We start from the raw sequence: 26,622 nt of genomic DNA, 5'->3' as shown, positions 1-26,622 counted from the left end.
AACGAAGACTGTAGCTGGGACAAGTATGTTCCTACGTCAACATGTTTATTTTTTAGGCTTCTGGCATTCATGTGGAACAGGGACACACCCCCTCGGACAAACCAGGTTTCTGTCTTCACCAGTTGATTAAAGGAAACAACATTATGATAAGTTTGCATAGTAACAGTTAGTCGTACGATTTTAACCACACGTTTTGGTCTACACGATCTTGTTTAGGTCGTCCTCACAACATATTTTGATGATACGACCGTTAGGCTGCTTCTTCACAAGCACCGTTCCCTGCGAAGCCCACGCAAACATGTAGTTCTTTCTTTCGCTGTGCCTTTTGCTAACCAGAGTAGATGCCTGTTTGTAGCAGTCAGGTTATCGAAAATTTTCAATCCTGGCAGTTTCTGTATTGGCAGCTGCCTCTTCACAAACCACGAGGCCTTCAGTTTCCTAGTTGAGAATCGGACGATGATTACCGGGTCTTTATTTTCTTTAATGGGTAGACGATGTAGAACTTCCAGGTTATCCTCTTTTAGTTCTGGTAGCTCGAGCTGTGAAGCGATCTTGTTTACTTCCTCAAGAAGATTTCCCCCAACACGTGGGATCAAGCCGTGTATTTTTATATTCTGGCGTCGACTATACTGATCGAGTTCGTTTACCGAGTTCGCTTATCCTAACATTTCGGTTATTTTAATAGGCGACTCCAACCTTCCCGGAATAACCTAGTCCGACATCCCGCTAACACTTTCGAAACACAATGTTGATAGTGACTTTGCAAACACGTGCTTAAAGGGACCGTGAGGACAAAATACAGGTTTGTTTCATTCGAAAGATTTCGTGTTTTATAGTGATCATAGCGCTTGCCCAGCAGCAAATGATGCCGTATTCACTAAGAAATTAATCAATTTAGGTTAAAATTTTGATTCCCCAGCCAAATCGTGCGTTTTCGGGACGTGAGCAATGAAGTCATCAGCTCGCTTGTACAAACGAACTTGCACTGCGTCATTCGGCTGCAGCGCTGCTTGCCGTCAGTCTTCCCAGATGGCGCTACCGTACTCATACACGGACCGTTGTCTGCCGTTGCTTTGTTTGTTGACCGTATTTGCACCTGGCTTGTTTTTCACGCACGGAGACGTGCATACGATCGTCACAGATTCCAAGACGGCTTACGGCAACTACCGCAAGGGGATCGTCTCCCACGCGGCCCTAGCAATTCTCGCAAAGCGCAGCCCACCGGGACGAGACGTAGAGCTCGTGTGGGTTCCGGCACACTCGACAGTGGAAGGCAACGCCCTCGCCGACCACTACGCCCGCGAACTAGCAGACCAGACGAGTCGGAGCTACCGCACCCAGTTACGAGCTACCGCGAGATTACCACGCTGTACAGGAGCGCCAGGTGCAGGCTTCCCTTGCCGCACCAGCAACTCGACCGCAAGCAACAAACAATAGTGCGCCGCGCACAAGCGGGGTCACTGGCGCACCCAGCTTTATTGAACAAGATGTTCCCGGCAGAACACGACCCCATCTGCCCGTTCTGCAAAAAGACGGAAGGCACCCTGCCGCACATACTGGCGGAGTGTACTGAGCTCAAGAATCCCCTACCTTCCCTCCCCCTTCCCCTTCCCCCCCTACCCGAGCGATGGGAGATCTTGATGTCGCGCCCCGACCTGTCGACGCACCAAGAGCTCGCGTCCAGGGGCCAGGAGCTATTGGACTCATATGGGGCTCGTGAATAGGGTTCCACCCCGTCTGACGCCTGCGAGCGTCACCTGAAATGGGCTCAGCGAAAGTTGTTTCTCTCTCTCTCTCTCTCTCTCTCTCTCTCTCTCTCTCTCTCTCTCTCTCTCTCTCTCTCTCTCTCTCTTGTTTTTGTTACTGTAGAAAGTAATCGGTTCATGAAAAATAGGATATCCTCGAAAAACAGGGTCACGTAAGACAGCGTCGCTTACGCCAATCGGCCAGTGCGTGTAAGACAACTCGAAAGCGGCGGACTGCTGTGCAGCTAAAACAAGCATAGTGCGCGCAGTACGAACAACAGTACGCATCGGTGCACCTATGTTAACGTGTGCTTTCGTACCTTCCACTGTTTATCCCCCCATTCTTACTTCTATAAAAATAATGTGCCCTAAATTTAAGCGCAAATAGCTCCTTCAGCAAGCTTGTAGGCTCTGCCTAATTTGCGTTTGCTTTTGCCGGCCTCCGCCAACCGCAGAGCTGACTGGTATGACATCATTGGTTCTGTTGCGGGAAATGAACGAGTGGGTCGCATGGTCATTCCCTTTTTTTTATAATTATATACGCCAAAGCTAGAATATGCATGTGCCGTTTGGGATCCCCACCAAATTACTCTTACTAACACACTTGAATGGACACAGAACCGTGCAGCCAGACTTATTTACTCAGATTACTCCTACCTAACCAGCGTAACTGCACCCAAATCTTGAGTTAATCTTGTTGACCTAGCGTCGCGGTGCAAAATTGATAGACTTCGCCTTTTTCATCGTTTTTATCATTCCATGCACGTAAACCGGGTTTTCATTCCTGCTCATCGCCTTTCGTGTCGACTGTCATTCCAAAGCTGTTTATCCCGCTCGTGCGCATACTGCAGCCCACCATTCTTCATTTTTTCTTCAAACATCTAGGGACTGGAATGATCTGCCTGCTGACGCCGTGCACCACTCCTGCATCACCAATTTCAAAGAAGCCACCGCACAAATCATCCTTCAGTGACTTGTTTACCCCCTCATGTAGCGCCCTTAGCGGGGCCTTTGAGGTATAACGAATAAATAAAAGAAATAGTGCCGGTGCTCTGAAACCTTATCTAGTGACACTAATGACAACTATGAATGCTGTGCATGTGACAATGCCCCAATAGGGAGTTTGCGCCCTAAATATTTATGAATACCAGTGCCTCGGGCCTAACACTGTCAATCGCAATAAGAAAGGAAAAAAAAAAAAAAAAAACGAGGGAGCTTTACGCTGACAGAATTGGCAGCGGTAGTGGCCCCAGGCGGTGCTATACGCCCGAGAGAAACCACAGCGAAACAGCGTCACTCGACCGTGCCGGGGCAGCAGACGAGTGTGAGCTCGTCTGCCAGCCATACGGCACAGAGGCAGTAGCCCGATCGAAGAAGCACGGTCCCTCACTCCGGTTGCGTGCATGCAAATGCGACCGTCAGGCAGGTGGTACCGACTCACTACGTCAGCCTTTCGTTTGCATCCTGCCACCCCCGGGTTCTGCTCGATCGTGCCTGAGTCCCCCTGCCTCCAAAGTGCACGGCGCACCGGACCACGTTTCAAAGCTAAATTAGGCGTGCTAATGTGCGCGCATATAGTCTGGGAATTTGTGCGGCTGCACTGTTTGTTGGTCCGGCCCTAGGGCCCCCCTGGCTAACTGTTGATGTACAGCAGCAGCCAGGGATGGCGGGGCAGGCATAATTGTGCTCGGCCACAAAGCCGACAGGCCCGCTTATTTTCTTGAAAGTGATGGATAGTGCCGCCGGCGAACGAACACAAACCGAACACTATTTTATTTGTGCGCTAACGAAGCTCCCTAGTCAAAGGCACTCACTCATAATGGTGATGGACAATAGATTGTTTCGTCTTCTGAGCGTCTACAGAAGTAGACCAGGCCCAAAAATGATTTTGACACAATAACCAAATCGCGTAATAGAATAAACAAACAGCGGAGAAAATGGAGTAGAAGACAAATTTCCCGCTTGAGACTGGCGGGGGGAAGATCCATTAGTTTTGGAAAGACAGTATCTACAACAAACATGATCATTTCTAGCGTCCTCCTGTCATTTTATTCCCCTAGTGTCTGTGTATTTACGCTGTTCGGAGATTTTTTGCAACAGTAGAGTCGCAAACATTTCGGAATTTCTGTCTGCTGTCAATACACGTGCTTTTACGGGAGGATTATCGTCATAGCAAATCGCTGCAACTCGTGTTTTATCAAAACCATCCCGAAACAAATTACATGACATCGTACTGCTGAAATGATAACATATCTGCACTACATTACTTTTATGAGCCTTCCTGAAAAATTTGACGTCACTCTTAGCCTATTTTTACGTATTTTTTTATTCTTTTAGCTGTAAACTATTTTGTTTGCCATCCGACGGCCATTTTGTGAGTTAACTCTTGGCTACAACGCCAGATTCCCAATCTACCGAGTTAGCTAATGGTTTTGAACTAACACCTAAGAAGGCGGTGCAACAAAGACAGATTACACGCACGAAGCTCTCCCAAAGAAGGAAAAACGCTGCAGCGTTGAAATATAGGGCGCTGTGGGGCTGCGCCAAATATTAGCCGTTGTGAGTAATTTGGGGAAGGATAACGGTGCCATTTGAAACTCGGCGGTGTGCATGAACACATAGTTCCAAGTCAGTCTGCAGGTGAACCATGGAGCGGTGGGTGGATTGGCTCTAGGCACCACGGCAAAACTACGGACAAAGCGGTACAGGGGGATACGGGCAGCTCGTCTTTTGAAGTCAGAGAGGCGCATAGTAAAATAAAATTTGAAGGGACGCCCCGAAACATGGAAGACGAACAAATTGGCACCAAGAATGTCTAGGTATCTATCTGTATGTGAGAGGCGGGGACCACGATGCAGAGGCGAAAGACCAGACAGCTGATCAAAAAGTATAAGATACTTGAATGTTCAATGCGCAAACTAGACGAATACGAAGAAAGAGGACGAGACAATGCGCAAAATTATGATATACCAACTCGCCCAAACTTATACCTTGTCAAAAAGTAAAAGAACGCGGGAGGTGAAACGGAGGTATGCAGTGAAGTTAAAAAACAAATAAATGTAGCTTAGACGGAGAATTGAGCAAGATGAATGGAAACGACAAAATAAAAGCTTTGCCTACAGAAAAGAAAAGCTTGAAGTCACGAAAGAATGTGTTTATGACCACACAAAAGGCAGTGCGTAGCTCCTTGAGGTTTGGGGGGGGGGGGGAAGGGAATGCCTAAGCACACCGGCAAACGTGGATAGCTGCCTCAATGTGTTAGGGGGAGAACAAGTAAGGTTAATACAACACAAAGGGCAGTTGTATCCAACTACCGCCCCGATACGAACGGGTAGCGCGTCATCACAAGGGAAAAAATAAGGGGACTCGTTTTGACGGGAAGTTTCGCAACTGTGTATATTAAAGATGTCTGGTCTAAGGCAATACGTAGCCCTCTACTACATCGCGCCACACAACCCAACTTTAGCCCCGGCGCGCAAATCCCAAATTGAACTTCTGGCCCTTTTTTCCATCTTCTCGGAATGTCGGGCCTAAAGTAACGCTTGGTCCCGTAACGTAAGACCTCGAGAAGTCTAGACATGTACAGCATTTGGCGCAAGAGGAAAACGATTTCAAACTCGCTCCGAAGTGACTTGCATTTGCGCCAAAATCCTTTTGCGCTCCCCGCGAATCTGGTGAAAACGAAGAGCGACATCTTCTGATCATCAGGGGGAATGCTTGAAGCGCCCTGTGAAACGTTGTTCGAGGGGTCGCATGTCATAGCAGCTCCCTTGATTTGCCCGTTTAACCAAAACCAGACAGACTGGCTCTCCACGTTCTAACCTTTCTTCAAGATTCCACTGAAGACGCTTATTTCTTGTTGTAGGCGCGCGAAGGAGTTGAGGGCCTAGTGCGTCTTTGTGAAAGCAGTTGAGCACACACAGGATAAAAGTGCACCGAGAAAAATACCTTCGTGTTAAATGCGCAGCGGTCATGCCGTTGCCCTTGCGCGTTTTGTTTACTTTTCTTGCGGGTTTCTAAGAAGTGCCAGAAAGCGAAACATGCAAACATAACAAGGATCCCAAATGTTACATCTACGTTCCAAACAGTTTTGAGATCAAATAGCCACGGCAACTCGCTACATCGCAAGCATTAAAAATGTTGGAGCAGTGCGGTAGTCGAATTCTGCGGGATAAGTGATGCAGGCCTCAACAAATTGAAATGTAATAACTGGGTTTGAGTTGCTAGCAATTTAAATAAAATAAATACAAATAAACTTGTAACAGGATATTGAGGGGGATAAGAGAACAGCTTTCATCTCCTCCAGAGTTCAAAACTTGTTCCTTTCCCATATTAACTTTCTTTTTACGTCATGATCAAGAGCTATTCCTTTTGTAAGTAACCGTTCTTTCATTTCTTAAAGGAGCCATGAAGACAAACTACAAGTTGGATTTATTAGAAAGACAGCTTAGGCCCGATAACAATGATGCCAATATCATCGCAATCTTCGAACAAATAAAGGAGATTTATAAAGAAAACGTGCGAAGCAGCCGCGACCCCCTAGCCAATTTCCCGCAACTTTTCCATGACGTCACGGAACCTTGTTTGTGCGATTGGCGGCCGCCTAGCTGACCTGTCGCGACGACACTGACTGGACGTCTGTAATGGGGCCTCTAGTTCCATTTGACCGCATCACTTGAATGCTAACGGGCAGTTAACGCACTGAAAATTATGTTTTATTGTTGGCCCGTATGACGTCATTCTTGCTCATAACACGTCACTGTGGCGCAAAATTTGAAAGTTTTTAAATACTTCTTGCTGTTTTTTCATTAAAAAAACATCTTTTGTGGCTGTAATGGAGCTGAGTGAGATGCTGAATCCTAGTTCTTTCAAATTAAACGAAGTTGTATTTTCTCTTCATGGCTCCTTTAACTACTGCTTAAACAACGTTCATTCAATCATTCAATGTACCTTGAAACTGAAGCCGGGATGACGGTTGGAAAAAAGGTCCGGTAAGGTTTACGGTTCTACGCACTGTAGTGGTTTCCACGTAGAACTGTATTCTGTAAAGGGGGCCACTAGCATGACAAGCAAGCACTGGCCGTCTAACAATCGCATGTCCGCAATTGCACAAATCTTGGTAACGCGTGCAACTGACGGCACTGTGCTAATAATGTTCTAACGTGAGCGACTGCTTCTATGTTTTCTTTCATTTTTGCGCAGTTAAAGGCAACGGGATGGTCCTGACAGAATTGATGCGATCAAAAACGCTCGAACGAAACCCGGGCTCTGGTCAATGGCGCGAGATATTGGATTTTTTTTTTAACTCGATCCTTTTCGACACCGTGTTTTAACCTAGATGCCATGAATATTCTCGTTATAACCAATGTTAAAATCCAAAGGCCAATGTTTATAGAAGGGTAAAATTTAAAAACCGACGTTAAAAGGCTTCGCTAAAGTCTAATACGTCTTTTCAAATAAAATAACACCTCGCTCTCGATTACACCGGCACAAGGGTGCTTCGTGCAAAGCTTGCTAGCGTGCCCGCTTGCCGGTTAACCAGATTGCAGAGGCTTGTAACAGTTGGCTAGGTTCGCAACAGAACTGACACGTGTGCCTGAAATTTCGCTCAGATTCCGTTCGCCTACCTTGATGACGTGCGCCTGCCGCGGGAACTGCGTTTCCTCCACGTTGGACGCCACGTATCCGGAGTCGTGGTTCCCGTTGTGTCCCACGTGCGCCGCGGGGTCGCTGACGGAGGCGGGGGCGTGGGCCGACAGGAAGCTGGCCTCCTCGTCGAAGTCCGGCGACTTGTCCCCGGCCGCCTCGGTGGGCAGGTCGTCGAACTCGTCCTCGTCCGGCTGGCTGCCGCTGCCCGTGTTGGCAGTCAGCGGGTCCGTCTCCGGAACGCCGCAGCCCACCTGCACCGTGGCGGCGTTTCAACGAAAGCGACGTAGGCGCTGACAGGAGGGGTGACATGGTGACGCTAGCTTACGGCAGGCTAGGCTTGGGTTAGTGTCCCGTCCACGCGCACTCTAGGGCAGAAGGCGATAAACGTTCTTCAGCGATCCATGTGGATAACAGCGTAATACTAGACGAAGAAACATACAAGGGAGGCCGCCTACAAGCGCTGACTCTCAACTGAGGGACTCTCTGTGTCCTCCTCTTGTAAGCGTTTCGTCTAGTTCTGCGTTGTTTCCCCCATAGATTTGTCGAATTTTCTCAGCTCGTAACTCCAGATTGTTTACTTCCAGTTTCCCGTGCCATGGGCCTTCAATGCTGTCCGCCCTTCGTTCTACACTCGCTGTATTACTTTCTCGCCGTAACACTTAGTGCAGTTGAAGACACAGCAGTAAGTAGCACTGACATCGCGCGGCCGAATAACTGAGAGACCCACAAGCGACAACATAAACGTATGCGCAAACCGTGCAAAAGAAGGACAACCTATATTGACGTCCTTTGCCAGGCAATAAATAGCACAGACATACTAAACCTATTGTCAATTCGAGCATGAACAGCTGACTTAAGAACGTATTTAGCTTGGCAGCCTGAGCATTATTATATCTCCAAACAACGGTATCGTTCCCTTCGACATCAGCGTTGTACAGACCGTGTCAATAGCATGCCTATTTTATTTTGCCTCCTTATGGGCTGTTGCGCTATATGGCAAAAAAAGGTGAAGCATCCCGGCGTAATAATTTTTAGGTTTGAGCGGCAACGTAAAATCCGGCTGTGTCTTGGGTACGAACAGAATGCTCCATGACCCATTTGCTATTATTTAACAGTTGGGGAATTTCCACTTGAAGCAGGTTCGAAATAGCAGCTGGTGCGATCTTTGAATAAAGCCGCGGAGAGACGAGCTTTTGTTAACCCACTAGAATTCACTAGTCGCCATTTTTTCAATGACACGTAAACATAACTCAAGCCTCGATGTTGCAGGTTACATGTCGGATCGGGCTGTACAATAAAGCAAATGTGGAGAGCGATCGTCGGTGGAACCATTCCCAGCCGCAGCCTTCGGGGAAAACATACGTTTCCGCTATTTATTCAAGATTTGGATGCAAACTGTATCAGCGGAGAGTGGGAGCTCTGCTCCTGATACGATTTTAGGGAGTTATGAAAGGCCATCCTGCTTCGCACTACCCTAGGGAAAACAACTGGAAGACTAACCAAGGGTCCAACCAACGAGCACTAGCAATCCCGATTGGGTTTGCGTTACAGCGCTCAAAGGAGGGCGCAGAGGACGGCTCACCTGGAGGCCCTTGCCGTTCCTGTCGGCCGGCGGCCGCGGTTGGCCCTGCAGAGCCGGCGGCCCCGCGGCGGCGTCCCCGGCGGCGGCGGCGGCATTGCTGTTGGACTGCGGGGGTGGCGCCCCTTGGAGCACGAGCCCCTTGAGGCGGGCCTCCTTCTTGGCGACCGCCTTGCGCGCGCGCTCGTGGATGACGCGGAAGATCTTGTAGTAGAGGAACACCATGACCAGGCAGGGGATGTAGAAGGAGCTGAGCGACGAGTACAGGATGAAGTCCGAGTTGTAGAAGATGCACAGGTGCGGCACCCGCTGCGGGGACGTGTTCAGGCCCAGCATGATGGGCGACCCGATGGCCGCCGACACCACCCACACGATCACGATGGTCAGCGCCACGCGCTTGCTGTTCTTGTGCTTGGAGTACTTGATCGGCTGCGTCACCGCGATGAACCTGCGAACACCAGGAGGAGCGGGAGGGCGAAGACGCTGAGCCGCAGCGGATCCTGTAAACTCAACTGTCCCACACTTTCCCCCTCGCACACGCCAAGATAGGAGTTTAGATTAAAAGCTGAACACCTTGTGTAAACATTTAGGTCTGTGTCAGCTAGAATTTAGCCGTTAACAGTTTAGGCCCGCTGGCACATAGGAAAGCGGGCACTCGGTGTAGCGGGCACCGAGGGCATGCCCGTGAGGGTATGCTGCTAAACGAAACATTCTGTTCCCCGATATGTACAAGCCCGGCACATCCTGCGCGATGCAGTACGTTATTTAAACGTGGTGATAAGGTGCGCCACTCGTTAAGCCGATACAGAACACACCAAAGCCCCCTTATTTACGGCAACAGTGCGTAGGATTGATGTTAGACAACCCTTTACAGAACTTCAGAGAAAATTGTACATTGAATTAAGACCGTTAGTGCCAGAGCCAAACCCGTAGGCCACGGAAGCCGGGTACGTTCAAAGCAAACCGGTAGATGGCAGTGGGTGCATAGAGGAAGTGCAGGACTTGTACCTATCTGGGAACGGAGTGCCGGTGAAACGGGCATCCTCGAACGGGCCCGCTTGCGAAGACAGTAATCCCTCGTATTTGCCGCTAGCACCGCAAAATGAAATAAAGAACACACGTGTCATTAGTTATGGCTTCGGGCTTAGTAGCATTTATCTCGCTATTTTTGTTGGCAAAATATACATTCCGGTGAGTGGCGCACGCTGTCGTAACCGGAAAAGGTAAATTACAAAAAAAAAAAAAAATCCCGCCATCTCCACGAAGTAAATGATGATGAGAGGGGCGAAGCTAAAATGCTTATCGGTAAAACCGTGAAACATTCGCCCACACATCATATAAAGACTCGACACGTCAAGCTTTCCACCGCTCCGTTGACAAGCCCGTCGACGACGTCGATGTTTGTGGTGATTATGTAGGGCTTGTTTGGGACGATGAGAATCTCCATGGGTAAGTTGGCGAATTCGGTGTGTGACATTCTAGCCACCTTGGCTGTCGCCTTCTGCAGAGCGTCTTGTGTCGCGTACCCCCGGTAAGTGTTTTGAGCTCGCAGGCGACGAACGACCTCTTCTTCTTCCTCTCCTCCTTGTTGGGTAGCAACAAACGCGTTGAACGTTTTGACCTCTTCGGCCAATTTTTGGTTGGCCAATCCCTAGGGGGATCCTCCCACAATCATCATCAATCTGCCGTGTACGGCCGGGACAGGGCCCGAGCAAGAGGAGCTTCGCCCCTAAAACAAAAACAAAACACAGGGGACAACTTTAATGTAATATGACCCACAGTTGCCGCTGTTCCCGTATCGCTAGCGATCGTGATGATTCTGCAAAGCAAACATTTTCTTCGGTGACGTGTTGGCATTGTCGTTGTCGGTAAATCCTCCGTATGAATGCGCGTTAAAACTTCTGTCGCGCGCGTGGAAATTAGCCTGGAAGAGAAGCTACATGTGTTTTTGGTGTTGCTTTGCCGGCTGCGACGGTAACAAGCTCCAAAAGTTGAATGCAAAGCCCGTGACAGTGGCCGGTTGGTTTGGATTGTTTGTAACTCCGGCTGGAGGAGCAAAGGGGTTATACTCGAACTTTTTGAAGTGACAAAAACATCTTGTTTTGTAGTAGTCAGTGCTGATGATAGAAATAGTAGTAATAGGTGTTTATTAGGAGCAAGTAACAGAACAAAAGGTGTGGTCAGCCACCCAGTCTGAGCTGATAGGCGGGATCTTTCGACGAGGGAACGTTGTATTTCTGCGGAAGAGGAGGTAAAAGCAGGTTCCCACTGCTTATGGGAGACCGCGGAGGCGGGGTCAGGGTTGTGGGTACAGGAAAAGATTGGGGGGACGTATGTCGTTAGCGGGGTGGTGCAGTGTTGGCATTGCGGGGGCAGGAGATAGGCAAGAGGCGCGTGACGATAGCGTGATTGTGAAAAGCGTCAGCTTGAAGGCATCTGCAGGTCGAGGCTTAATTACTTGTTAAGAACGGGTGAGGAGGTTGGAAGCGTCAGCGGGTCTAATCACAAGAAACAAAAATCAAAGCCCCTTTCATCTAACAAGAAAGATGGTCGAAACGCGGAGCTTTCTTTGCGCAAAACTCGGTAAGTGGGCTTAGCGATTGCTTTGTTTGAATACGATTTATTTAGAAGTTCGGGTGTATTTATTTACTTATTTGTATATTTAGAAGTTCTAGGCAACGTGAGTCAAAGTTTAAGTCCAAAATCCAAACTGCTTCTACCCTGTCTCAATAGCGCATTCGGATAGACGTCTGCTTCATAACGCGAATCACGCAGGTCCCATTCCGACCACGGGAAGCTTTTTTTCTGGTTTCATCACCACCATCATCATAATGTGCCGCCCTTCGATTCTGTAAAGTTGGCTTTCCTGCAGTGCGTTTTGGTTACTATACCGTAATGAAAGAGACTAAGAAAGCTTCGCTTTAATAAATCCTATGTGGAACTACTACGGGCCGCAAGATACGGGAAGCACGCTGGATTAATGAGTATACCTGTGCTCTGCCGACCATCCGCCGTGATACCGGCGATAAACACAGGGCGAGAGACACGCGCCTAGAAAAATTACCCCCTATAATAATCTACAAATACGTGCCGCTGTTAGGCGACCGCAATCAGTAGTTTATTACTGTGGCTCTTCATGGGCGAAGAAGCAATTAAGGTAGCTTTAATCGCTGTTATGAACACAAATTAAATGAAATTGCGGTGACAAAAACGGCGCGCCTGGCTGACTCTAACCTCTCAGCAGTGGCAGGTCACTTGTTTCGTTTAACGCACAGTTCAAATATTTAATGGGTCCCAACGACGGCAGTAAACCAGTCGAGGCCATTGAGAACGCGAAACAATGCATACTTTCCTGACACAGGTGTTTATCAAAATGTTCGTTGCATTAATGATGCGCATAATTACGCTGCTTTACACCATGGGAATTACCACACAAACTATGACAGAGCGCTTTTGCCAGAAAATAAACTGTCGCCTATCTCTTAACCTCTGTCACAAGAAAAGGCCGTTCATGTGAGCATTGTAGTCTGTAAGAAAGGCCTTTTTTCTTATTTTTTCCAACCGGGAAGGACTGCCTGTCTCTTTTTCCTCCAATCTGTTTTTGTACTGAACCATTTATTGTCAGAACACACGGAGAATGCTTGTATTTTTAAAGACGATAGTCTTTCTTGGGCTAGCTAAATGCAGAAATTTTGGTCCGCCTGTCTGTCTCTCTGTCTGTCTATTTTGAAGTGGCAAAAGAGACAGACTGTCCGTCCGTCCGTCCGTCCGTCTCTGTCTGTCTATTTTGAAGTGGCAAAAGTGACAGACTGTCTGTCCGTCCGTCCGTCCGTCCGTCTCTGTACCCGCCGCGGTGGCTCAGTGGCTAAGGCGTTGCGCTGCTGAGCACGAGGTCGCGGGTTCGATTCCCGGCCGCGGCGGCCGCTTTTCTGATGGAGGCGAAAAGCAAAAACGCCCGTGTGTACGAAATACCGGCGCACGTTAAAGATCCCCAGGTGGTCAAAATTAATCCGGAGCCCGCCACTACGGCGCGCCTCATCGCCTGCGTTGCGTCGGCACTACGAACCCTACAATCAATCAATCTGTCTGTCTGTCTGTCTGATTCGATTCAGCCAGTCGGCTAAATTGAAACATGCTGTGAAATAGTCTTATATACCCAACGTCAAATCTAAACGTCTGAGTCCGGTGTCAATGTTCTTACTTGTCAACATTGTTGAACAAGACATTACGCAAATATAAGGCAGAAAATGAATACATAAGTGACATTTGCAGTGTTCCTGTATTAAAAAAATTATGGATGTTTAGTTTTCGCGATCGCAAATGAAATACTACATCAACTGCAGCAAACAGTCGCCTGCTCTTGCCCGCGCTACTATAGCTCCTGGCGGCATTTAAGAAACCAAACGGCAACAGCAACGAAAGGTTCCCCTAGATAGATTCCACGTTCCGCTTGGAACGCTCGTGGAGTAGGGCTACGCGGCTTTATAAGCGTTGGAGTAGGTTGCCGCTATTCACGCGTTTCTCCGCCGCACGGCAGTGCTGACATCGAGGCACCCGACTTGGATCAGTGGAACACCGTAAATTTAAATTGACTTCAGCAAAACCTCTAGCGTGTTATCTTGGCAGGAACGAGACTGGAGAGGAACAGCATGAGAGGTGAGCGGGAAAGAGTAGGGAGGCGTTGACTTGGCAGGGGCGCCAGTCGACTATCGTCTTTCGTCGACATTTGCAACGAAAGGAGCAGATACGCGGCCATTTTTAATGCCAAGCGTTCATCATCTCATTATGCTGTGTGTAGTCCACCCAAAACACGTTGCAGAAAAGCCAACTTTCTCTGACGGTGATATTGGTGATATTATTTCTTTATTTTTTATTTATTCAATACTGCAGGCCCATTGTGGCCCAAGCCGGAGTAGGAGTGTACATAAATGGTTAAATTGATTGTAGAAATAGACATCAAAGGTAAACATACAGAAGCGCCTGCAGAGAAATGCAAAGGCGAGAAAAAACACACCAAAAGATACACGTATGATTGAACAAATCAGAGAGAAGAGAAAGAAAAAGGTGGGGGGTCGGGGTGAGGGAGCATTATACAAATCTAATAAAAGAGCCAATCTTGTAACTGTCCAATAAAAGAATGTACATTTGTTCACCTAAATATTTCGGGAGGCAGCGCATTCCAGTCACTTTTAGTTTGGGGAAAAATAGTGTTTGAATTTGTTTGAAGGTGATGTGACAGACAGACAGACCATGAGCTTTATTGAAGGTCCTGAGGAGCGAAAAATAAATCGAAGCACTTCAAGTGGTCGGAATCTGCCTTAAACCACTCGCGTTATGAAGCCGACTTCTATACGATTGCACCATTCCTCCACGGTCGAAGCAGTTTGGATTTGGATAAGGGTGCATGGGCGTGCAAATTTAGACAGAAAATGCTCTCCTCCGTCTAACGACGACGATTATTGAACGCCAGGGAACGGCATAGGATGCTCGTATCAGTAAAACACTAGGCAGCACAATCGCAGTGCAGCAGACCGTCCCGATAAGAAACAGGTGCCCGCATAAAGAGCTCCCAGTCCTGCGTCCTACCTTCGACCAATAGCTTCTGGGTTGGTTCGTTTGGTGCTGGACTGGATTTTAAAAAGCTTTGCCCTTCCCCATCGTTGTCGTTTCGACTGCGGTGTAGTTGATTCTTTCCCCAAACTCCAGCTCCCCTTGGATATTCGCTGCAGATCGTTTCCCCTCAGTATGCATCTGGCAGTGGCAGTGCACGCTTCACAAGGGAAACGGGAGCGAAGACAGCGTAACTGAAAGTGCGACAAGACAACCAGGCTGAAAATTTGCCAGATGGTTATCATGCCTCCGCTAACCGTGACATCAAATGAGTCTGAACTCATCAGATAGAAAAGAGAGGGAAACACTAGCGTTTTACAGGAAGCTTAGTCACGTGCCGAAAAAAAAAAAAAAAAACGTTTGAAAGCGGAGAAGCCCGTCGTCACATGGAGTGGAAAACATTGAGAGATCAAAGTGCGTCATAGGAAGTATGTGCTGCGCGAAGATATAAGGAGCAGTAAGAAATAGTGGGAACCTGACCCTAAATAAAACGTACAATCAAAGCATTTCCGAGAACAAGGTATATTGTCATGAGAAAGACTTGGAGGACACAGAATGCTAAAACGAATTCCTCCCTCCCTTCCCCCCCTTCAAAAGCTCGCTTCACCGTATACAGCCCCAGAGCCCACCCTCCTACAACCGAGTGTTTTCGCCTCTACTCCTGATCTTCGACCTCACCTCCTGGATACGGGCTGCTGTGGGGCCTGAAGGCAGTCTGGTCTGAGGCTTCCACCCACTCTCCGTTCCCCTCCATTTTTTTTTTTCAAAAAGGAACAGAGTTTGCGGTTGTTAGGCGTTTTCTTCTTGTACTTTCGCAACACCAATTTTCATTGGTCGGGGCAGGCAGTGGCACCGCAGACTGAGAGGTTGGCGCGGGCGGCATCTGTGTATATGTTCTCGTGCCGGGCTCCCAGTACATTTCGCGTTACCAGCAGTCAGCTTTACGAAGTAGTACTGCGGTTCAATTTTTCTTGTTCATCAATCTTTCGCTATTCTCAGCACTCACTCCCGGCAGTACTTTAGGAGTTAACCTCACCCTTACATTACTTTGCCATCAATATTTAGCGGGGCGCCCCGGAACTTTTTGGGTTTTTTGGAAGACGCAGTCGGCGCTTTTTGGTTCTTGCAGGCTGATTTTTGGTACAGTAAGTCTAGTGCTTCGCTCAAATCTCTTTCAGATGCCTACGTTTTTTCTGCTCTTCTTATTCTTCTATCGCTTGCTATACCCCAAATGTCGACATCAGGAGAATGAGTAAAGTGTGTGTACACCAGGAAGCGAATTTTATTTTTTAAGTTCAAGCATTACCATGTTTCCCTCTAAAATGAACTTACGAAGACTTCCTTCCGGGACTTGACCTTCACCGGCACGCCAATACGACTCCTACAGCGTCGCCTTTTCACAATACTGATCGGCTGGAGAACCGTACATCCTTAGAAACGTCGTACGATTGACGGCGCCCCTTGAATGTCGAAAAGCTTATCTGTGAACTGGTTGTACTATTTACTATTTCACAGATTATTTTATTACATTTCCCTGTCTATGCAGGAACTTTTTAGAGCAGGCGAAGAAACGGGTTTCAAATTTTCTTTTTCATCTCGCCTACTGCCTACTCGGCACTCGGCATCGTGTTTTGCTAAACCTTTTCAGTAAAAATGGTTTCGTTCATAAATTCTGGGTTGCTATGAATTCATCCCCTGCCTTGCTTCTGGAGAAAGTTAACATTAAACGACCACACCCTCATCATAGGTAATTGCAGGAGGGCGTGTTGTTCACCGAATACTGAAACTTCAACACTTGTGTCAATATTCGGCGCATGACCATTTTGCACCACAGAGTGCAGATCAGGCGTGTTTTTGCGCCCTGATTTTTTTACTTCTTGCTAAAGAAGCTGCTAGAAAGAGCGTGGGAAATTATAGTTAAAAAAAGCAGTGTAACAAGAATATTAAATGAATTTTTTTTTTGGTCACGGAGGCGGACACAGAAGCCAGATGAAATAATGATTCCTGAAATGGCATATGGCGACAACAGTCTTCATAGGTTGAACACAGCGCGTGAGAAGTCAACGCAGCATCTAGAATTGGGATTTCGAAAAGGTTTATTGGAAAGGGGAACGTTTTAGACTGCGGCTTATTGTCGGCGTGGTCGGATGCTCATGTCAGATGAAGCTTCTTGCAACCATCCTCTTCCTTTTTCTTTGCAAATTCTTGATATCGCTATGAGTGTGACCAATTGTTAGCCCCAAGGTTTGGGGCAAGCATGGATGCTTGAATGTTTTACAGACGAATCCAGTAACCTTCAGTGCAAGCTTGTTTTCCTTCCTTTCTGTAATGTTTGATGATTTAAACGCTTACACTGCCCTTTTCAGGAACAAAATATATGTATTCTGCTGTAGCTGAAACGCTTAGCGGAAACCCCCAGCTTACTTCCGGCTAAATGGAATACCGACTGCGTTCCCTTTTATGCTTTATGAGGCGCGTACCGGAAGGGGTGCTGGAATACAAATAGCTCAACGCACAGATCAGGACGCTAGGAAGCGAAGGAAGCCCAGGGCAGCAGCAATTCTGCCTGGTAAGAAACACTGAGCGAGTGACGGCTGCGGATCGCCAATTTCACAAGCAGCTGCTTCGAGCCACAAAATGAGAATGTCCATTTTTATACATTCGATTGTTATTGCCTAATTTTAGCAGTAGTTATGTATGGCTATGCTGTGTTTCAACTGTTGCTGCACTGATTTCACCGTAAGCTAGAACGAATATTCATGAAGGCACATTAGCGGCGTAAAAAGCCATGATGAATTATACGTGCGTATACCTGCTGCCGGTGTGGGTGGTTGGAACTCTTGCAGAATCAGTTTATGCGTACTCGGGTCAGAAACCGTCAGCGTGCATCAGCTTTTATAACAATCAATTTGAGAATGAGGTGCACCCAGCTTGACGCAGGCGTTTAGAGACACTCTCTACATTAGTACGCTTTCTTCCCCCAAACCTTCCCACTGGAAATGAACCTGCAATAGGGAGAATACTCTTCGGGCGCAGAATTAGGCGACGTCCCGATATTTGCCTTACTGACTAACATCAATATTAGGAGATGTCCTGGTATTTACCAAAGTGCGTAAAATCAATATAAACCGAAGAAATAAAAAGCGGTATTCTTTCCACCTGGAAAGTAGGGCTCTTGAAACAGTTCCGGCGAGAAAAAAGAAGCTTACAATGCAAATGACGCTTCGAAAACTAACAAAAGTAGCCCAAGAAAGGCTCCTTCATTTGAGGCACGTCAAGGAATAGAAGGCTGTCAGCTTTTAATTTCGAGTAGGAATACTAAAAGGGTGCCGCGTGGTGTGTAAAATATTTGGACGTCCTTGATGACTTCCACGGAATTTCGTGGAGGCTAATCTCTCGGGGTACTATTGCTGAATTTCCGTGCGATAAAAGGTTCCAAGAAGCGCTTTCGAAATTCGGATGTAGTGGAAGGACAGTTCAGTGTTTTTTACGTCCTCCAAAGGCGGAAAGCCCACTTTCGTACTCGGCTAGTCTGCGTCGCTGCACGTACAAGTGTTCTGTTTTCGTGAAGCTCTTAGGACTGCCGTATTACGCCGGAAAAGCATCCTGAACTACCTTCAGTCAAAGCTCTCTTATTTTGCTTCTTGTTTCCCCGACTACTCATGCATATTTCAGAGCCGCGAGTTGGCGAGAGAGCAATAGAATATCTTGAAGAATGAAACATAAGAAATAAAATTAATCTTTTCTGAGCATCGTATAGCGTATATGGGTGCACGCACCTAGATTATGGTAATTGTGTGATCCGCTCGAACGTACAAATAATAAGCTGTTCTTGGCGAATGTGGAGGCACTTAGACACGTGTCTCGTGTTTTTGCATTTGCGTTTTCTCTGCTCGGTATCGCCGAAATGTCCGCAAACTCTGCACTCTGTCTTCCTATAACGAGATCTAGGCGTCGTTTGTTTTTGCATCTTGTTAAATTGCGCGCCCAAAGGAAGTCGAGAAGGAGAGCGGCGCGCCATTAGGGAGGCTGCCTTTCGCGTATCACACTGCCGTGGCCCTATTCGTATTCTAGAAGAAGGCCTTCCCTCCTGTAGGTGGGCCTTCCTACGAGTCATACACTCACCCACGCTTTGATCTGAAGGCACGGCCGATTCGTGGAGAGCTGGATACCCGTAGGCCCTCGGTCCCCGTAGACCCAAAGACGGCATGCTGGGTTTATCTCTCAAAGACACGCACTTTGTTTATTAACCCGATGCACAAGTCCAACAATTCCAAATGTCCGCAGACTGCTTCGTCTTTGGTGGCACCAGATGTAACGCAGTCGTTGTCATTTGTTGGCTATCGTTTTGTACGTCAGGGCACGAACTGTGCGCAAATGTTGTCATGTTCTCCCACGAAAGCTGGTTATATGCGCTGTAACGTTTAGTTTATTACTGGTTCTCGCACGTTTTGTGCGTACATATGTATGTTTTTACCGATAAATGTTAGACGTATATAGCGATTGTCCCTGTCCTAACTTCGTTCAAACTTTGCGCTTTTACACGTTTACAGTGGAGCGCCAAATTGCCAAACAGTCCGCCTTTAGCCAGTTAATTTTTACACCTACCAGGTTTTGCCAGGTTTAGTGCAAGTCGTATTGATCTCTGCGCCTTTTCATTTTCTGATCACAACGATCTCCCGCCGAGTTATCATGCGATTATAGTTGACCGGTGCGCTTAAATTTCATAGTCCTTAACGGATAAGCTGGGCTAGCGGAGAAGGATGGCCAGACTTTGATTTTACGGTTGCGTTGACGGCAGCAAGCTACACGCGATATATACTCCGCTAGTCAGGATTTTCTCGCAAATTCGAATGTTTGCACTGCAGGATGCTGTGCGCGACAGCATCTATCTGCAAATGTTTGAATGTGCCTTGTTTGAAACACTGCGCATTTTATTTTATTTGTTTTGCTTTCTGGGTGTTCAAATCCCTCCTCGTTTCTTGAAAAATTCTCCCTCCATTCATTTAGAAGACACGCTTTATTTCGACCGAGTTTTCCCAACCCCTGCTGCTAACGGAGTGTCCTCGGAAGTCGGGTCGTCCTTTGCAAGCATATGTGTGGGTATGTGCTGACGCTGACAATCGCAGCACATTGTGCAGCAGTGCGTTTTCGATTCGTATTAGGGCGAAAGCCTTAAGTACCACATTCCGCGAAAAGCCGTCGTCGTCGCTGTCGTCGTGGTTGTTGTCCCGCCAAGAAAATGGCGACCACTGTGAGGAGTAAAGAAAAAATTAAAGCCGTTCCACTCAATGTGAAAGCTGTCGGAAGTGCAGAGCAGTGATTCGCCATAATGGGCTGCAGCGCCGTTATCCGCTCACTGCTGCCACCCAATGCATTTCAAATTTCCCGCCTTCGCAGTCGTCGCGCGCCCCTGGAGTTCTGTTCTTTTTGTGCTTGCTTTAATTTCGTATGCTGGAGCTGTTTTGCGTTGTTTCGAACGCGTAATTTTTTTCTTGAGCGTCTGGAGCCTGTCTGCGTCATTTCTAACGCGCCGTTTTTTTTTCTTGCGCGGCCGCTTTTTTCGCTTGCTATCGTAAAAACCAACCCAACGAGCGGTCTTAACTAAATGAACGCGGGGGCTGCCGGTTATGTACACAGATTTCGCCCGAAACGCACCTGCAGCTTTATTTGTGCTATACAACGGGGAGATGCATGACAAGCGCCAGCGGTTCGCGAGGTTCGAACCGTTATGACTATTTAGGCCGCGTGGTTTTCGAATCCTCAGTGTGACTCCCGGACGACGGTGCAGATAACTCTACTTGGGTCCGCTATCTCGCTCCGCCGCCTGATTCCGGCAGTCGCATCGCTCGTTAGCGAGCTAAGGAGTCAAGGCGAGCCCATAAAGTGATCTGCACTTAAAATATATGTGTGATTCGATGGTGTTTGAAGCCGGCTCTCCACAGTAGCAGCCAAAATGCTCTACCACAGCGCTATCTCCGCACGTTGCCAGAGGTTGAACAAAAGTTGCCCCCGTTATTGTTCGTTTCTGTGCGGCACATACCCACTTGGGGGATCGACTAGGAGTCGAAAGCTTTGAGGCGCCAATGCGCTCGGTTCGCGAAAACCCCAACGGTGTAAATCGTAGAGCTCAAAGTTGTAGAACAGTGCGTGCCCCACTAAGCTTGAAGTCATACATGGGGAGGAGGACTGCAGGTCTGGAAAAATGGCTCGCATTGTGGTATTCTATAAACCCTTAGGACGAAAAAAGCCTCCAAGACAGTGCAGAAGGAGCGAACATAGGATCCTAAGAAATGGGTCTGAGTATGCCGATCCCGCATTGATGATAGGCATCGATCATGGTGATACAGGCGGTGCGACGCAGAGGACGATTAAGAATATTCCACACGCATATAGACATCGGAGCAGTCGCCCACGTTGGTCTCCTCAGAATGAACACGGCGCTCCGTCAATACGTTGGCGTGACGCTAACGCCTGTGTCTAAAAGCTGCAGGCTTGACGTTCACGATAAGATTAACCGGCAGAGTGGAGACATCTCAAGTTTCGGTTGCTGGGTGCTGGCCGGAGCGCTGAACGCTTGCCGGAGCGCCAGACCCTTTTGCCTCATTGGAGGACTCATTTAGTGTCGTAAAGCTGATAGCGGAGAAGGCTTAGTCATCCGCGGCCCAAGACCTCACGGATGTGTACACATGTGATACATCAGCCGCCATGGCCCGCGCTTGAGCGCAGTTGTGAGGTTACGCACGCAATATGTCAGCAGCCTTAGCTCGCTCTTCAACTTGAGCTGGGGCTGCCCTATTCACGCTTATGGAACTTCAAGCATATCTCGGCAGCATTACGGAAACGGGGTGCGGAAGGCTCTGACAGAATCACGAACCGAATGCTGTTTAACTTGCTTTCAGTGTGCACGCAAGACCTTCTCCACTTTTCTAACCCCATTTGCAAGAATAGGAAAAAAAACATGACTTTTCTTGTTTAGCACAAAATTTTTGGCTGCGGGCTGAACCTGGTTTGCACGTACGCCACGACGCCTAACAATTGTTATTACCGCAACCATAGCCCAGCTGAACGCGCGGAGAGGAAAGGGAGCGCACCCCGCTCTCCTTGAGTGATAGTAACGTGTGAAAAGGAGGGGAAACACCATGAACAAGACCGTAGTGGCGTTTCTGATAGTGCTCTCCCGAAGGGGGCAAGTGGTGTGTCACACACGTCTCGCGTTAGGCAAGAGTGAATGGACAGGAAATATAAAACTGTCAGTAAGAGAACCGCAATTCGGGTAGTCTTAGAATCGACCTGCGGCAATAAAAATTAATATGACGTAAACCTTAGGGGGAATAAAAGGTAGAGTAAGATATTTCGAGTAAAAATAGGCTTAAGATTGCAATGCCAGGGTAGCAGAGTGAAAAACAAAACAAAACCATCAGTGTATCCATCATTCAGTGGTAATACTACTACTATTGTTGCAGCCGCAGCAGCAGCAGTAGCAGCTGATTATGATGATAATAATAATGATAACAATAATAATAATCAATCAATCAATCAATCAATCAATCAATCAATCAATCAATCAATCAATCAATCAATCAGTCAATCAATCAATCAATCAATCAGTCAATCAATCATGTTTATTTACGTGCCCAGGAACAGCCAGAGGCCTGAGTGCTGGCGCACGGGTAGTTACATGAAAACAAAATACAAGAAACATATAGCAAGAAACAAACAAGCGACAAGACACACACAAATTGAAGTAGTGAAAATGACAGAAATAAAGCACAGGGGGAGCCTGGGTACAGGTAAAAAATAAAAAAAGAAGATGCCTATGTTGCTCTGCCTGTCGTAAACATAGGTCGGCAAAACAGAAAGAACTCACTCAAACTCAATCACAATTTTTTTCATTCACGCTGTACTCAATCAAACGCACACTCAAAAAGTTCGTCTGTTCACAAAATCACTCGTACTCACTCATCAAATACTCATTTCTAATCGTACTCACTTGTACTCAAACTCATTTGTCCTCACGAGTATTCGTACTCAATCTGTACTCATGAGTACTGAATCTGTACTCATGAGTACTCACTCTGTACTCATGAGTAATACTCATGAGTACTACTCATTCTGCACTCATGAGTACTACTCATTCTGCACTCCTGAGTACTCAATTTGTACTCATGAGTACTTAATTTGTATTACTCACGAATAATAAACTTATCTGCACTGTTAGGTAGGTCGTAGCTCGAATGAAAAACTAAGTAGAAAAATAAATTGTTTAATTCATTAGAAAAACACAGGTTACATATAAATCAGGACAGAGGAAGAAAACGTCTGACGCGGTGCACTGTCGTTGGGCGACTTACTGCGCGAAGGCAAGTACATGTGAGAAATCGAAACGGAACGTAAGCACTCGGGTTGCGTCTGGCGTCTCCTCTTGTTCTCAGGCCGGGTCGGGCTCAGGGCCGTGGCCGTAAACTGCGTTTTTCTGCGTGTCTTCGGGTAGCAGCAATTGTCGTCCGTTTTCTTGTTTGCACTAGTACTGTACTCAGGAGTGCATATACTCAAGGGTGCAAGCACTCGCAAAAACAGCTGTGTACTCATGAGTACTCAAACTCATGAGTACTCAACTCGTGAACACTGTACTCATGAGTACTCATACTCATGAGTAGTCTACTCATGAGTACTGTACTCACGAGTAGTGGACTTACCCCTGTACTCACTCGTCATCGTACTCACTGTTTTTTTCTGGGTGTGTGATCACTCATCATCGTACTCACTCATGAGTTTGAGTACAAATGAGTACAAATGAGTGTACTCACGAGTGAGTACGCCGACCTTTGGTCGTAAAGGCCACACGACAGGCAGAGCAACAAAGTTTGACAGTAATACAACAAAAATAACGGCAAGAGTGTAGAGACAAATGATAAGACGAACAAATGACAGTAAACAGTTTCAAAAATAGGCAACTATCAGTTGGATAGACACAACCGCAGAGAAACCAAATTCCAGAAAAAAAAGAACGACAGACATATCATAGGTGTTTAACATACTGTATTCAACAGCGCTGTACGGTAAATTGTAAAGGATTTCTGAAAGATGTCAAGGCGTTCAAAGAAGCGGTTGTAACAATTCTGTATTCTGCGGTTGAGGAGAGGGTTGAGGAGATTAGGGACCTAGGGGTGTTTTTCGACAGTACCCTCTCTTTTTCTCCTCATATTAGGGTCATCACCCGGCGAGCACTCCGAAGTCTTGGAAATGTGTGTCAGATTACAAAGGAATTCTCTTCTTCAGATCCATTTCTAAAAGCTATACAATGCAATATGTATACCACAGTTAGAATATGCTTCTGTTGCCTGGAACGGCATCTCCAAATCTAGTAGTGAATTAATAGAACTTGTACAGAAGAAGTTTTATCCATATATAAGCACCGTCATCACAATCACAGTTCTCATCCTGATTCTGACTTACCCATAGTCTCTTCCATCCCTTGCTTGAACTGCAGACGTATGCGTGCAGACCTTACATTTCTTCCCAAAATTGTTCATGGTAACCTTTCTTGCGCAGACCTGCTTAACTGTTTAGAGTTTAGTGTACCACAAAGGCCCACCAGGTCGCATCGCCCGTTCTTGACCGCTGCGCGCAACTCCAATCATTCTCCTGTGCGCAGAATACAGAATTGTTACAACCACTTCTTTGAACGCCTTGACATCTTTCAGAAATCCTTTACAATTTACCGTACAGCGCTGTTGAATACAGTATGTTAAACACCTATGATATGTCTGTCGTTCTTTCTTTTTTCTGGAATTTGGTTTCTCTGCGGTTGTGTCTATCCAACTGATAGTTGTCTATTTTTTAAACTGTTTACTGTCATTTGTTCGTCTTATCATTTGTCTCTACACTCTTGGCGTTGTTTTTGTTGTATTACTGCCAAACTTTGTTGCTCTGCCTGTCGTGTGGCCTTTACGACAGGCAGAGCAACATAGGCATCTTCTTTTTTATTTTTTTACCTGTACCCACGCTCCGCCTGTGCTTTATTTCTGTCATTTTCACTACTTCAATTTGTGTGTGTCTTGTCGCTTGTTTGTTTCTTGCTATATGTTTCTTGTATTTTGTTTTCATGTAACTACCCGTGCGCCAGCACTCAGGCCTCTGGCTGTTCCTGGGCACGTAAATAAACATGATTGATTGATGATTGATTATTATTATTATTATTATTATTATTATTATTATTATTATTATTATTATTATATTATACTCTGATGGCATTGTGCCCAAACATTCAAGGCCTACTTCAAAAACGATAAGTGTAAGTGGTCGTTTCTATAAACCTTGATGTTGATATGGAAACAAAAGCCATTTTGAGTTTTACACCAGCGAACCTTTTGCCTTTCCTTTTTGAATTTTTTGATTCTATACAAGTGCGTTCTATACAAGTGTCTGGATAATTTTACCAAATGACGGCCCTGGCTTTTGCCTCTTTCATTTCAAACATCCTATATAGTGTAATAATTAAAGCCGGAACATGTTTTCCGAGAAAGAGCAACGGAACCGGAAGAGAAACTCGTAGAGAGCATTTTGCACCCTCTATAATGTTTGTATACGTGTTAAAATCTAAGGAATTGCCCGGTTAGGCCTTCCATTAAATCGTGCCCTTTTGTCGCTGCGCTGTTTTGACGCTGTGTTGTTTTGTCGCTGTGCTCATTTGTCGCGTGCGCTTTTGACGCAGTGCCCTTATGTCGCGTGCTGTTTTGTCGCGTGCCCTTTTGACGCCGTGCTGTTATGTCAGTGCTCTTGTGTCGCGTGCCCTTTCATCGTGTGCTGTTTTGACGCCGCCCCCGAAGAATTGCCGGTGTGACGTGGGGAAATCGCAGAGCCTTTATGGCCAAGTTGGACGAAGCCTTGATCTTGAACCGTATGCTCTCTCAGCTGCCTCACATATCGCCTTCAGCGACACAATGCGAGCAGTTAGAATCCTTATACAGGAAAGGTCTTAGGCTGTCTCTTGGTGTTCCTCAAGCAGCTGGAAACAACAAGATCCTCCATGAGGCGCAGTCAACACATCTCCGTCTTTAGGCGTCTCAACGTTTGCTTATGCAAGTGTTGCGCCTCGGAGAAACAAGTTCTGGATTATCATTACTGCGGCATCTGCGATTAAGGGTAGAGTCTCGTGCCCATGCTACCCTTAATACTCTTGGAGTGCTGCGTCCCAAATGGCCTGGGAAAAGGGTTACTTTGGACCCGCCTTTGTCCCACGAGAGTGTGAATTGTGCATTGATCATCCTTCGTATGTGCTCGAAGCGTTGTATACCTATTGCTGAAGCCCTATCACTGGTTTGGAACGGGAGTACGGAGACTCTGTGCACATATACACTGATGGATCGGTTGACACAAAAACGGCGGTGTGCGCGGCGGCTTTTTTCATACTCAGTTTGAGTATTTCGTGGGCTGCTAGGGTGACGCCTTTGGTTTCATCCGCAGGACCATATGGTATGTTGCCATAGAAGCTGCGTTGCACCGACTGTCATCACTTGAAGGGCAAAATGTCGCAATATTCAGCGATTCAAAGTCAGCCCTTCACCTGTTGCAGCAGGGTATACCCGTGGAAAAAAATCTGTCAGCGATTCCTAGTTCTCCTAAAGCGGCTCAAGCATGAAGGCTTCACCATGCATTTCCAGTGGATCCCGTCGCTCGTCAATGTAGCGGGAAACGAACATGCTGACAGCCTAGCCAAGGACGCCCTATCATCTACAAGGACGGTGCAAACGCGGTGCGATTTCCAACGCATACAAAAACACACCGTTCGCAAGCGCTTTAGGCTGTGGCGACCACCACATCAACCAGTCGTGACGAAAGGCCTGAAGAGAGCCGAAGCCTGTCTGCCCCACCGAGTAAGAACAGACTCAGCCCGTACACCAGCTTGGCTACATAAAATCAACATTGTTTCATCCCCTTTGTGCCCCTTGTGTAATCTGGTGACATTGATCACTACATTATGAACTGCTCCAAAATCAACCTTAAGCGGAATAACTTTTTCCGTGGTCTCCTGAA

At 47.0% G+C, this 26,622-nt stretch overlaps 1 protein-coding gene across 2 annotated transcripts in view; it reads right to left on the bottom strand.

Annotated features, from left to right (window-relative positions):
• Positions 1-26,622, bottom strand: part of LOC144178228 (dopamine D2-like receptor) — a 773,504-nt gene that overhangs the window by 24,311 nt on the left and 722,571 nt on the right. For both annotated transcript variants that reach the window (XM_077705925.1, XM_077705924.1), the window contains 2 exons: positions 8,977-9,421; positions 7,373-7,645 (listed from right to left, as the gene is read on the bottom strand). In XM_077705925.1, the coding sequence (XP_077562051.1) occupies positions 7,373-7,645; positions 8,977-9,421 (718 nt within the window). The remainder of the gene's footprint in view (positions 1-7,372; positions 7,646-8,976; positions 9,422-26,622) is intronic.

Source organism: Haemaphysalis longicornis, unplaced genomic scaffold (assembly GCF_048455015.1).
Source record: "Haemaphysalis longicornis isolate Haplotype H1 unplaced genomic scaffold, Haemaphysalis longicornis Haplotype H1 scaffold_4, whole genome shotgun sequence".
Classification (NCBI taxonomy): domain Eukaryota; kingdom Metazoa; phylum Arthropoda; class Arachnida; order Ixodida; family Ixodidae; genus Haemaphysalis; species Haemaphysalis longicornis.
Note: the sequence above shows the minus strand (reverse complement) of the source record. Positions and strands in the feature narration are given on the sequence as shown.